Here is a 14,134-nt window from a genome sequence, read left to right on the forward strand (position 1 = left end):
CACACAACTAAATAATATGTATGAAAATTATCTTGCATCTGAACTTGGTGGTAATGTGATAGACATCCTTAGCACAGTATTTACTGATGCCTGTGGTAAAACATGCTTCAAATTGCAATTTATATTACTTCCATGGGAGTTACAAAAATGTGAAAGTCAGATGATGACTATGTGATCTAAGTGCTGTTTATAAGCATAGCGAAGCTATGCTGCTTACAAAATAGAAAGGAAGACCAAGTCCTGTTACCATGTCAATAAATAGAGGATGGTTGTTAAGAGATCTGGTGATGCATGGTTTATTCTCTACAAGGTACAGAATACGAAAGTACTTTTAGGTATTTTTTTAAAAATGTAAAATGAGTAATTGCCTTAAGTAAGTATTCTTGCCTGCCTTTCTACTTGCTTCTGAATCTTGACAAAAGCTGTATTTCTTTGGACATTTTTTTAATTGGATCAGAGTTTTGCAACCAAAAGCAATTCCTTTAAAAGTATCTGACCATAATTATGTTGGACAGTTTGGAACACATTAAAAACATTTTGAAAATTGGCTTTTTATTTCAGTGTCTTTATTGGAGGGTTGCCTGTATTGTCATTTGAATGCTTATAAAGAAACTTGGGGCCTTGTAAGTGACTTTTGAGTAGTAATATTGGATATGTGTTAAATGTTTTCTCTTCAAAGAAGATAAGATAAACTAGTGGTATATGAACTATAAATTAATTGATCAGACAATTTTTTCTTCTTTAGTGAACAAGCATAAGCCCTGGATTGAGACATCGTACCATGGAATCATAACCGAAAATAATGACACTGTAATTTTGGATCCTCCTCTTGTTGCTTTGGATAAAGATGCACCTGTTCCCTTCGCAGGTAGGAAAATGCATTAGTAGCAGTATTTGAGAATATGGACTGCATTATAAAGTTATTAGCATTTGTAAGAAATTAATTTGTTGAATAGAGAGAATGTAATCTGAAGGACATTATTAGAGACTGCATTTCATAGAATGATAGAATCAGAATGGCCTGGGTTGAAAAGGACCACAATGATCGTCTAGTTTCAACTTGAGTACAATTTGAGTACTCAGGACTTGACCATTGGCTCATAGACCTTGAAATAAGATGTGTATCTGTTTTTTTGTTGTGAAGCAGAAGTGATTATAAAACAGCAGGCTTACACCATTAACCTTTTTTAAATGAAAACATGGGAATCATATAATGAAATTTGAATATACTTTTACAGAAACCAGTCATTACAATTGCCTAAAGTAATCATATGTAGTTAATTCTGTTTATATAACTTATTATCTTCCTGTGCCACACCCTGATCCAAACCTGGCCGTGGGCAAATTCCATGACAAATATTTAAAAGGAGCTCAAATTTTATATTACAGTGTTAGTACTTTATAGCTGTCAAGATTTGGACAGAAAATGTAATAGAGGTTTCGAAGATTTTTGCTAAGATTACTGTATGATAGATGTATGCCCTATAGAAGTTTTAACCTGTATTAACCTGACACTTATTCTGTCAAACTGTGTACTTTAGCAGAAAAGAGTACTTTTGCATATCAAGCTAAGTTTGCTCTTACATTCCCTGCCTTGTTAACGGTATTTCTTGTGAAGATATGGGAATACATTAAAGTTTTACAGCTGTTATGAAGATCCTAAAAACATTTATTTCTTAAAAATATTTTATTGCTTAAGAATATTTATCTTGTATAAGCAAAGGAGCTAGTGAAATATTCTGTGAATAACCTTAGAATGTTCTTGTGAAATACAGTCAGGTTCAGGAAGCAGTAAGTTACAGTACTTGGCCCAAAAAGTATTTTATAATATCATGTAAGAATTATTAGCTCTTTTCCCCAAAAGCACATAATGGGATAAACTCATTTCATGCAAGACAGAGATTTACTGATGTTTTTATATGCTTAACTCCATTTTAAGATTGATTTTTTTGACTCACGGTGCTCCCTGGTTCTTGGCCTCACAGAATATGTTTCTTCCTCAAATACGTATTCATTGGGGGAAATTCAGCAGAGGGCACTGAGGTGAATTTATTCAGAGGTAAAGACCTGGAAGAGCATCTAATATGGCCACAGCAACCTGAGCACCGAAAACTGCATATCAGTTTTTATGACACTGATTTACGTGCTACTGGAGAAGTAATCCTTATGCATTCAGAGATAAGGAAGCTACTTCTAAGTGGGACATGCTAATTATAGTTGGAGCAGGAGTATTTCATATATAGATGCTCAGGGTATGGCATCACGTTTCACAAACTATTTTTTAAGCAAAGAAAAGAAAGGAAAAAAAACAGTTTCCAAGTTATTTGTTTATGCGTTCATTAAGATATTACTCTATTTTAAAATAACAATTGTGGAATAAGACTTCATATGATAAGCAGTTATCTATAATACATTTGTGTAGTTTTTTTTTTTTTCTTAGTGCTGTCTTTCAAATGTATATTCAATTCATTATTTCAAATGTTTGTGGAAAACAGTAGTAAGTTTTATTTTTGCAAGGATTGAATTTATGGAACCTTCAGCTACAGTTATTTAGGAATTAGACCTTTTCACAATTAAAAATCTCCTTTTCATTTAGGGGAGAGTCTTCTATTGGTATGAACACTTATCTTATTGCCTCTTTCACTGCTATTCCCTTGGGAACCTTATAGGGATATTCCTCATGTGCTATTTCCACTGATACTTATTCAAAATGTGTGCTAATTGTTTGATAACTTAATTTCTTTCCTGTGTTGGGATAATCAACATATTTTTCTTGAGTTAGTGATTTACCTTTCCTGTAGAATATCATCCTTTGAAATATTGAACTTGCACACACGGACAGACTTGTGTGATTTAAAAGGTTACCTTAGTTAATAGTTTTAATCTAGCTTCTTCATTTATTGATATTTATTTATATTTCAGGAAGCATTATGGGGTCTAGGAAGGAAAATACATGGCGTATATTCCCTGGCATTAATATTTCAGTTCATTTCCACTTACTCATTTGCTTTTGGCCTTATGGTCTACAGTCTATACATAATATTATAATTCTGACTGAACCCATTATTCCCTATCTGTTTTGAAATACCCCTGTATATTATTTTTTTTAACAGGCTCTTTAATTTGTTGAAGTAACATTTATTCTTATTTCTATCTTAAGTTTACTATCATGTAATTTAATTTGGCATTATAACATCCTTAATGTTGTTATAGGTCTTTGTGGAAAATTCAGTTTGTATGATTATATATAGTAGGAGCAAACTGAAAATGTACACAACTAAGATTAACAATACTCACTAGCCCTACATTTAGTAGTATTTTAATGTAGAGTGGAGAAGAAGTCTTGTGCTCCAGACCCCTCACCATCTTTATTGCCCTTTTCTGGACATACTCTAGGGCCTCAATGTGTTACTTGTAATGAGGGGCCCAAAACTGAACACAGTACTTGATGTACGGTCTCAAATTATACCAGAATTGTTCCAGAGAATCAGAGCTCTAACTGTTCCTTCACTTTTGCCCTATTAATATTTTTATTATTTAGTTGTTTGAAAAAAAATTAGCCTTTTGAAACAGTTTTCCATTAACTGTTTTTCATAAAAATGGGCTCATTCAGTAATGTGTCAGGGCAAAGTTTCTGGCTTACACTTAAATATCTGCTTGGATCTCCCTGAACAAGATGTATTAAGCTTAAATGTATGTAGATTCTTCCTCTGGAGCTATAGTTGCTGCAATAGTTCAAATGAGGTTCCAGCCTTTGATGCATCTCTCAGCTTGCCTTACAGTGTAGGAAGAAGCAGAAACTCTTGCCATTTTCTATTTTCTTTAATGCATTTAGAACTTAACATGAAGATGCTGCCCTTTCAGAAGGGACAAAATTTGGGTGCAACAAAGCTGTTGTGTCAATCAGGTCCTTAGTAAAAAGGAAGTTTGCTCAGAATCCTGGTTTAGGTAAGGCTTGCTACTAGAGCGCAATCTTTGTTTTGCAAACTTATTAAATTGGGCTAAACCTCTCTTCTAAGTTAGAAGATTGGTGCATAGCTCTCAAAGGCTTTAATTCTCTTTTCATTAACCCCACGAGTATTTACATATTACACTACTACACTTACAACTTCACACACCTGCAGCCTTTGCTACCTTTTATTTATTTTAAAGAAAATTTACTAGCTGAGGCTTAGTTCTTCAATCTGCAATCAAGTTATGTGGGCATGAGATTGAACAATATTCATGGAAGTATTTAGTATGAGGTAGAATAGCAGCCTGAAATTCTAGAGCTGAGAAAGCCAGGAGCATGTTTAGTACAATTTTTTTCTTCTTCTAGAGATATCTAGGTCAGGATAGGTCTTGTATGGACTTGGTGTCGGAGGGAGACAGCAAGATTATTTCTTAATTGGTGCTGTAAATTGAAGAGTAAGTTTCAGTATCTGTGAAATCAACCAAAATGCCACAAGAAGAAAAGAAATTTTAAAAAGTGCTTGACTGGGAAGATGTCCTGTATTGATCCAGGGCTATTGGACTGCTAGTCTTTTTTCCAGTGCAGTGATCAGTAGTGAAGTGACGACAAGGGAGAATTAAAATGTTTGAATAGGCTGCAGATTTCTAATGTTAACCTCAACACTGGAAGAAAGGATGAGTCCAACAGTCATAAATACAGGAAACCCATGGTCTGAAGGCATAGTCACGTTGCTTAAGAGGCTGCTCTCAGCTGCTTCATCTCTGCTCCTTTTAACAAGTTCTGGGACAGAAGTCTTACTAGAAAGTGGCACATTGTATTTCACTAAGATAAGGGGATTAAACTTCCACAAGAAGATATAAATTAAAAAAATTGATAATCAGAGAATTGTGGAATGGCTTAATTTTAGGAAACCTTGAAGCCCACCAGTTCCAACCCCAGCAGTGGATGGGACATCCACAGCTTCTTTGAAATTTCAATCTTCAGTTCTTTCAATCTCAAATTCAGTGCACTGAAACCATGTGTCAGAGGTTTAATCTCCAAATTAAATCTGCATTATGCTTTATAAATCAAAGTTAGTGTTGAGGACCGAGATATCTGCCGATAGTCTAGCGCCACGGTCTCCGGGGTTATAGTGATAACAAGATGTATGTTGCTAATAGCAGAAGCTAGCAGACAAAGAGATTGTGTTGTTGTTGCTGTTTTTTCCCTAACACAAGAAATTCAGCCTTGACTTAAAGGAACCAAGACAGGGCTGTTCATACCACTCAGCGTAAGATCTCGGAGTTCAGCAAGAGTACGCTGGAACTGGTCTTAGTTGTGTATTATTAGAGATCCTTTGAGCAAAGTACCTTCTTCCTCCTTTCAACTATCGTGGTGTGCATACAGCAAATGCATTTCATGCATTTCTTCTCAGCAAAGAATCTGACCTGCTGCTTAGCAGCACTAAGTCATTAAGACAGTTGGTATTTGCTTATGATTTTTATTTGCTCCCAGTGGTTTTGCTTTCTATACTCATTTTTCTGTTGGGTGTTTTGTTTTGTTTTCATTAGTTGTGGCTTATACCTGCTCTTAGTTTTTCAGTTGTCTCTTCTGGAAACTTTAACTTTGTTCTGAACACTTGTGCCTTTTTTTTCCTCTCCATGGCTACTAGGATACATCTTTTACTGTTTTGTCAAACCTTTCTAGTATTATACAGACGTTATGGTGCATGTCGACCCCCTATTAATGGAGTGGTCACAAAAGAAAATGCATTCAGCACTGCTTTTCTCTGCTCTCTTACATCTGAAGTCAAAAATGATGACAGGATAAAGAAATCTGTGCAATTGCCCCCTCAACAGGTCTGTGTTTCTGGGGAGGATTGACAGGAAATATAGAAAACTCTTAATTTGGTCTCTGAAAATGCTGGCTGACAAATATGATCAGCCTGTTTCATAACTGGAGCGTGAAGAATTTCACAGTATTACAGTGAACTGTCTTCTAGGTTCTTGAATTCATTGTGAATTGTGATAGAGTATATATAAAACCATGGTTCTTAGAACTATTACGATATCAGCATACCTGTGTCTTTTTTTTTTGTTATCTAAGTTCCTTTTTTCTATACACACAGTTTTGAAGGACAGTTTAAAAATACTATCATGATTTGTTAAATGCTTAAGTGTTAACATCCTGAATATTGCCTAACGCAAGGTATCACCAAAAAAAAAAAAAAAACAAAAAACAAAAACATGAAGAAACAGCAAGTTCTGTAGAAATGTAGATTAGGCCTCCTGTTCTCCTTTTAGGAAACACAGTGTTGGTTGTAGAATGGGCTGACTTATTATCTAATTTAGGAAAATCCATTTGGGGAATCATAACTATAAACACCAAACTGATGAAATCTGTTACAAAGATGAAACGTAAAACAGACCTTTGGGGTCAGCTGGAAACCACTTCAGGGCTTTGACTTGAATGGTTTTCCACTTAAGAGTGGTTCAGCTACAAACAAGGTGAGATCAGCTGAATCAATTTGGCAGTGTTGTATTTCTGTGATGGCAAGAAACTGTCACAGAATGCTGTACAACTTTGGAATGCTATTTGGAAAGGACACCTGTATGTATTTCATTAACAGCAACTCTTGTTTCATCAGGAATGTGCAAAAATGGGTCAGAAAAAAACCCAAGGCAAGGCCTATTATACCTATGTTATTCCTGACAGATAGTTTTCTGTCTTGTCTTAAAGATCTCTACCAACACAGATGCAACAGAATCCCTGGACAATCTCTTCCAGTCTTGACCGTACTCACTATTTTTCATGATGCTGAACCTGAGCTTTCCGTGCTGCAATTTTAGCCTATTAGATTTTGTCCTCTCCACTAGGGATAGGCAGAAGATGTTATTCCCTTTTTTTTTTTTTGTTTTTTTTTCCAGCAACAGCCCTTAAGAGCACTGTAAACATCTTAAATAGCACAGAACTTCAGCTGTTCATTGTGTAACTGATAGAGAAGTGAAGCAGAGAAATAGGAGGTGACTTTCAGAGCAATGAGGTGGTGATTAATGCCTTTTCACCTTGGAAGTGAAGCTCCTAACACTTCACTGTATCACCCTTATTAGGGTGATACAATTGCATGAGTCCAGTGTGTTGTACCAAGGATAAGCTGGATAAGTTTATCTCAGTAAGTTGTCCCCATTAAGTCTTAAGCTTCTCTTATATTCCAGATAGACTTACAGATAGCCTTTATTAAAAAAGGTCAAGTCTATCTCTTCATGGCTCTGTGCACACATTTCAGAGGCAATTGCAAGTCAGGCCTTGTTTGCAGGTGGAGTTCCAGCCTTTCACTAATATTTTGGCTGTGCTAAAACCACAGAAAAGAATGAGTAGACAGTACAAACATGTAAGAATTTCTGAATATTCATTGACTTCTGACTGCATCTCCCAAATAATCTGACAAACTCTCCCAAATAATCATTGTTATTTTAGCAGTTTGTAGAAGTGTGTATGCTCAGTAGCATCACAGCAAAACCCAGTTGTTGTGAGTCTGCTTACATTCAGGAGCTTGAATATAAAATCTCATTTCTCTGCTCAAAATTGTGAAGCTGTCTATCTTTCTTGTTTACTTGTTTGCTTTTATTGATAAGCAGTGGCTTGGTAACAGAAACAATGTTTTTTTTACAACGTTACAAATATGGAAAATTACTCTTCAAATTGTGACTCTGAATACCATCTTTTATAACTGCCACTGTCATAAAGCTATAAAGATAGAAAGCAAGCTGTCACTTTTATGAATATGTTGATGATAAATATTTTTTTTTCTTCTGGAAATGATGCATGATCAAAAAATCTGAACTATAAATTAATCCATGGAATATTATTGTTGTTTGTAACAAATGCAGTCTTTAAAAATAATATAAAAGAATCTCTTCATTGTGATAAAAATTAAAGGTAGATTAAGAGATGGGCAGCAGCTCAGTCAGTTCAGCTTTAACCAGAGGGCAGTTTGCCACCCAGGATAAGGCTGTAGTGATAGATGCGGTGACCTCTGTTGGTCAGTCCCTGTGTGAAATTCATAGAGAAAGATTTTGTGTTTTTTTTTTTTTAATTGAAATTTTTTCCAATGAGATTTGACAGCCATTCTTACTTTTTTTGACAGTATTGAAAGAAGTAGGCCACGTTCCTGTCTCGAATAAAGACTGAAGTTTCAAGAACTCACTGTTCTGATAGCTCTTTTTGAAGTTTCTTAGTGGTCTGTTATAATAAGAATAAGTAAGGTTAGGAAGAAATTCAGAATTTAATGCATGAACAAGTGAGGGTAAGGTGCTTCTGGCAGATGAAAACAGTAATGAAAGAGAACATTGAAATAAACTTTATTTGTTACAACTAAAAATGATGAGTTCTGTGTAGCCAGAGAGAAGCAAAGTAAAGTAACTGAATGCTTATGGTCTGATTATATTCTCTTGGACTTTCAGGCTTATGGAAAGGAATTTTAGGCTTACTGCTTTGAAAATGAATTTGAAGCTGCTTTGAATAGTTTTCTTTATAATGTTTGGGAAAATTGTGGTAAAATATTGCAGTGTATGTACAGACCTGCAAGTGAAGACAGAGAAAGAATTTGAAATTTTATGTAGCTGCAGCATCACACTAACTAATTAATTAAACTAGTGTTTGATTAAAGCACGTCATTACTGAAGTTGCCAGAAAAATAATGTCTATCATTAAACTTCAGGGCTGCTCTAGACACTAGAGCTGAACCAAAATGGGATGTAATGGAATTGCTAGACCTGTAGGTCCCACAGTTGGTAACTGCTGTTACGCTACAGGTGTGCTATAGAGATATACAGATGTAGTTTCTGCATCTCACACCTTCTTTGAGCCTTATGAAGCCTGTTAATCCATTCCATATGAATACCATTACATTTAATTTAAAAAAAAAAAATCCCAAATTTAAAAACTTGTTAATGTTGTCAATGTATAGAATTGTTTACTGTGTATAAGTTTATTAAAAAGTTCTCTTTCCAAATTCAAATGAATTGAATTGTGGGAATTGTAATTCCTGCAGCCCTGAAAGTGGGAGATGCAGTCTTAGCAAACCTTTTTAGCAGAAAGGTCCAATAAAAAAAAAAAAAACAACCAAAAACACAACTTCAGCTCCACCTGTAAGATTCATCTTGAAAGATGAAAATGCAACGCAATGTGAAGTCATGGACAGCTCTGAAAAGCAGTTGTTTTATTTGAACTGCATCTAGACATTAAAACAAAAACAAAATAATCAAATGAAACCACAACAACATACAAGTTTTTATAATCAGATATAATTGTATCAGGTAAATTTTGTAGAAAACTCCAGAAAACCACATCTCATACTTTCCCATTTTATTATATGAAATAATAATATTAGCTGTAATATGCTTATATTCTTGACTTCACAGTATTTTACATTTTATAGAAATTTGCCTTGAATTTTATGCAGATTTTCTTCAGTGACCATTGAAGGTGATCAGTGAACTTGACTTTTATTTGCAATTCTAGATATCCATCCACATTCATGTTATTTTCTAAATGTTTTTGCTGAAGTGTTTGTTGCAAAATTTCAAAGTTCGTTTAAATTTTACACTTTACACAAAAATTCTCTTGTGAAAATTGGAAAGTAGAATGAAATCATCAAAGAATATTTTTAATTTATCAACAATTATTGATAAAAATGTTTGTACTGCATCTCAATGAACTGGTGAAGATCGTACAGGCTATGTAAATTACTGATGATAAACACCTTTTCAGAAACATTTCTAGGGGTGACACATCTTGAATTGGTAAAACTCAACTCACTGATATTGTAGTAGTCTGTCTTTTGTGCTAACAGTGTCCATCTGTGAGGAGACAATATCATACAGTGACTCTAAGCAATGCAGTTTTACTGTTATATTTATGTATGTTTGAACACTATATCTGAATTTTCAGTTTAAATATAAAGTGATTTATTTCAATGATCTATATCCTTTATTTTGTTTTCAACAAAATAAACCATGTGTAATTTAGGTGAATGAATATTTGCCACTGAATCCTCTGTTTTGAGATGAAAAGGCTAAGGAATATTTCTGATATTACAGCACGAGTGACACTGAGGGCTGCCTTGGGCTTGAAGAGGATCTTCTCTTGCAGTCAGTGCTGTCCTAGTTTGTGCAAGCAGGTGAAAAGTGACAGATTCCTGCTGTAGCTGGATGTCTTTGTTATTGTGCTTGCAGTGAATGTCATAATATCTGAAAAAGTTCTGGAAAAAAAAAAAAAGTTCAGGTGCAAATAAGCTTTTTAAAGCATTTATCGTTATAAACGGGATTTTGAAAAATGCCAGTATTAAGTGTAACTCAGAGTCCTGAAGCTAGACAATGAGAAGGTTGAAACAAACAAAATGATAAGCATTCCCTTTTTTCTTCCTTACTTGATATTTAAATCGTGGTCGTCTTGATCTGTTCACTTTTGCTCTCAAATTGAGCATTAAAAATCTGTGGTCACCTTTACTTCCAGTACTCCAATAGCACAGAGGACTCATAGGGAGGACTCGAAGTAGCACGAGAGCGATGTCATATAAGGTGTACTCCTACAGCAAAACTACATAAGCTAATGTAAGGTACGGGAGAAACATGCAGTTTGTCCAAATGATTTTTAAATATACATCAAAAAACAAACAAACAAAACCAACCTAATTAGGCAGTTTTTAAATCTTTGACATTCATTTTTCTTATTGGTAATCAGTTATCTTTGGTTTCTCAGCTCTGTAAATGTTATTTCTCTGGAATAGAATAAGCTGTCATAATGGTCTGTAAGTGTTGCTGATACTCTTGCCAGGGCAGTTTAAAAAAAATGCATGTGATTCTCCTTTTAAGAAGCAAGACAGGGAAGGAGAGCATAAAGAATTTGACTGTGGGCTGGTAGTTCAGAGCATTGATTTTCTACTCAGTTCTACTGCTTCTGGCTACATGAAATGGATCAAACCCTTCTGTTCTCTTGACCTAGGGTTTCTGACACTGTTCTCACTTCTGTGAGTTTAAACTATTAAGAAAAAAAAAATGTTCTGAGTGCTCATGTCTCAATAATAATGCAGCATTGAATGTAGTCTTCTGCAACACCAAGGACAAGAGGATTTGCTATCCCCAGATGCCACTGTTTTCTCACCCGTAACCTTTTATTATTTACATATGTAGTATGTATGGTGTAGATCCAACCTGTGCAATTGGATTAGTGTGGATATTGAATCTGAGCTAACAGTCCTGTTAGAGATGTGTATCATCGTAGTTGCACAGCTCTGTCTGGCTGTCACTGGCCCCGTCAGCTCTGAGGCAACAAGGCAGACAAATTAACAACACAGTGCAGAGCCAGGGTTGAAACCTAAAGAGAGAAAGTATAAGCAATAGTGGAATGGGGAGGGAAGTGCTGTTACAGAAGGTTAAAAACTCTTGATGGACAAGCATTGTGTAGGCATGTTTTGGCTGTTACTTCTTAAGTGTTAAAAATAGTAACAATAATAATTCGAGTACTTAGTCTTGGTTCTGTTATGTCAAGAAGAAGTAACTGTCCTTTTCTTTGGGGTTTGGGAGGGGGGAGAGGAGAGGAAGACTAATTTATTTTTTTTTAATTTTTTTTTGTTGTTGTAGAAGGATTCAAAGGATTTAAAAAAAAATAATTGCATACACTTGCAAATATCTGCTAATCTGGAAAGATTGGTTGGAACTTATGTAGCCATGGTGTGTGGAAATACTAGCTGTGAAATATATCTGATCTGTTCACTTGTCAGGGTCCTTATTTCAGCTGTTCCACAGTCATCTCTACTGTTTTATACAGTGGATGTGAGAAGGAGCCTGGCAGAAAGTAGGTGTAAGCTGCCTTTTTCTCTTAAATTATTAGCTTTTATTTTTATTTATTTATTGTGGTGCATCTTACATTTACTGTACATATAAAAGATTATTCAAGTTGGTTAAAAAAATTGTGTCATTGTGGTGGAAGGAGGAAAGGCAACAGACTGAAACAGGAGAGGTTCAGACTGGACAGTCAGGTTTTGAAGCACAAACATCTTAAGAGGATTTCAAGATCTAACTGCATAGAAACTTGAATAAGCTGGCATGACCTCACAGTTGCCCCTGCTTTGAGCAGAGCATTGTCCCAGAGACATCCCGAGTCCCTTTCTGCCTGACTAACCCTGTAAGTCCCTGCTTCTGTGAAGTTGGATTTTTTTTTCCTCTCTCTTTTTTTTATTTTCTCAGAAATTAAATTGCTAGACAGGCTGTGGGAAGTTATTTGAGCTTGTGCTAGTGCTTTATCAGAAACACAGTGTGCTTACTGGAACTGGGGAAGATGCCTCCATTGGCAGTGACAAAGCCATTTGGTAAGGGAAAGGGAACAGGTATCTCTTGTAGCACTGACCTGGCTCAAGTCAGCTAGCAAAGTTCTGTGTCTTACAACTTATTCTTAAATGAGTAGGACAACTTCACTGTGTTGTGTGTGCCTTTAAGTTTCAGACTGATATTTTTATATCAAAATAACATATTTTAAAAAGAAGCTATGCCTTTCTGTGTGAACTGTTCTTTTTTACTCTTAACTAGTATGACTACATTGAATGTGCACAAAAATGAAGGCCTATAAGCTATGTTATAAATAAAAATTCCTAACGCCCATTATTAAACTTTTATATGACTGCTTAGCCATAAATGCTCTTTATATATCTTGGACTTCTGTACAATTCAGAAGAAAGTACAATGAGGACAGTTGACAATAAATTGGCTCTTTCAGTTCATTCCTATGGCAAAATGTCTGGAATGTATTGAGTGATTACCTTGGCAATGGTTCACATCCAGATTGTATTACCTTGCATAGCAGTTGTGTGTTGACTGTAATCACATAATAGTCTTGAAATGCCAGATGTCCTATGTGAACCTTGATAATGAATATCAGCTAAGTATTTTTTTTTGTCATTATCTCAGTGTGGGTTACTTTCAGTGTATCAAAAATAAGTAGACACTAATATTAGTCCTCTCCTGCTATTTTAAACAAGTCCGTTTGATAAATTCAATTAATAGACAGTAACTTAATTAGATTCTTTCAGTAGTTGGATACAATTTTGAAAGGAAGCTGTATGGCTTACCTTTTGATTCATTTTGGGACTTAATTTCTCAGTGGGATTTGATTTTCTTGTTAATTGTTCTTACAAACAAACTTTTAGAGGAGAAGTTATGAAAGAGCTTGGTAGGGATTCAAAATTGTCATGCTGGTGGACATCTGTTTGTTTCAAGTTAATTGAATATATTCCTTCACTTTTAATTTTAAACAGATTTAAGAAAGATATTTTTTTTACCCAATATAATGGATTCTTTACTTCACATTCTCTCTATTCCGTTTTTTTTCTATTACTTTGATCTCCAGTGATTGTGTATTAAGTGACAAAAGAGCAAACATTTTAGAAAATGAACCAAGACACCACCACCAAAAACAAACAAACAAAAAAGAAAAGCAAGTGAAAAATATATTTTTCTCTGCACAAGCAATTGTATAACCTAGGCTCTGTTCAACCAGGAGGAGTTGTTATCAATCAGTAAAACAAGGTGCTAGGTTGATTCAGAAATGATACCTTTCAGTCACACTGCAGACATCATTTGGTGAGGAAAGGTACCTATGGAGTACTAGCCAGGAGGACTTCTCAAGTATTATGTCTTGTCTGAATTTTGTTACTGATTTTGGAAATTTTAGCTTTTCTTTTTTGTGGACACTTTCATCATACGGAGAGGGCCAAACAAAAACTTGCTAAATGCATTATTTGTGTTAGTTTTCTACAGTATTTTTACACTCAGCCTCCTCACTGGTACTGCAGAGCCCTTGTTGACTTCTGCTGCTGTTGTGATGTCAAACACAAAAGCTGCCCAACTAATTGGCTTAGCTGATATAATTTATGAGGGGATGCTAATGTATTGCAATGACACGAAATCTCCAACCAGTAACCATTTCTACAGCTTTCAGTCACCCTTTTGATGCCCAGTTCCTTTTCTTTGAGTTGTTGGTCTATTTCTCAATGTATGCATGTTCAAGTCTAATGGATTGTAAATGGATTTGCCTTTTTTTATGCAATTCCCCTTTTTTTATGCAGTTCCATGGCACTGAGCTTGGAAGGTATTCTGTTCTTACTGGAAACTCACGAAGGTGTGTATAGATAAAATATAGATAGGT

The 14,134-nt window shown here is 35.1% G+C and overlaps 1 protein-coding gene across 3 annotated transcripts in view; it reads left to right on the top strand.

The window, feature by feature from the left end:
* Nucleotides 1-14,134, top strand: part of CLSTN2 (calsyntenin 2) — a 486,477-nt gene that overhangs the window by 314,753 nt on the left and 157,590 nt on the right. For all 3 annotated transcript variants that reach the window (XM_090147201.1, XM_090147200.1, XM_090147202.1), the window contains exon 2: nucleotides 746-868. In XM_090147201.1, the coding sequence (XP_090003327.1) occupies nucleotides 746-868 (123 nt within the window). The remainder of the gene's footprint in view (nucleotides 1-745; nucleotides 869-14,134) is intronic.

Source organism: Phasianus colchicus, chromosome 10, assembly GCF_987193195.1.
Source record: "Phasianus colchicus chromosome 10, bPhaCol1.hap1.1, whole genome shotgun sequence".
Classification (NCBI taxonomy): domain Eukaryota; kingdom Metazoa; phylum Chordata; class Aves; order Galliformes; family Phasianidae; genus Phasianus; species Phasianus colchicus.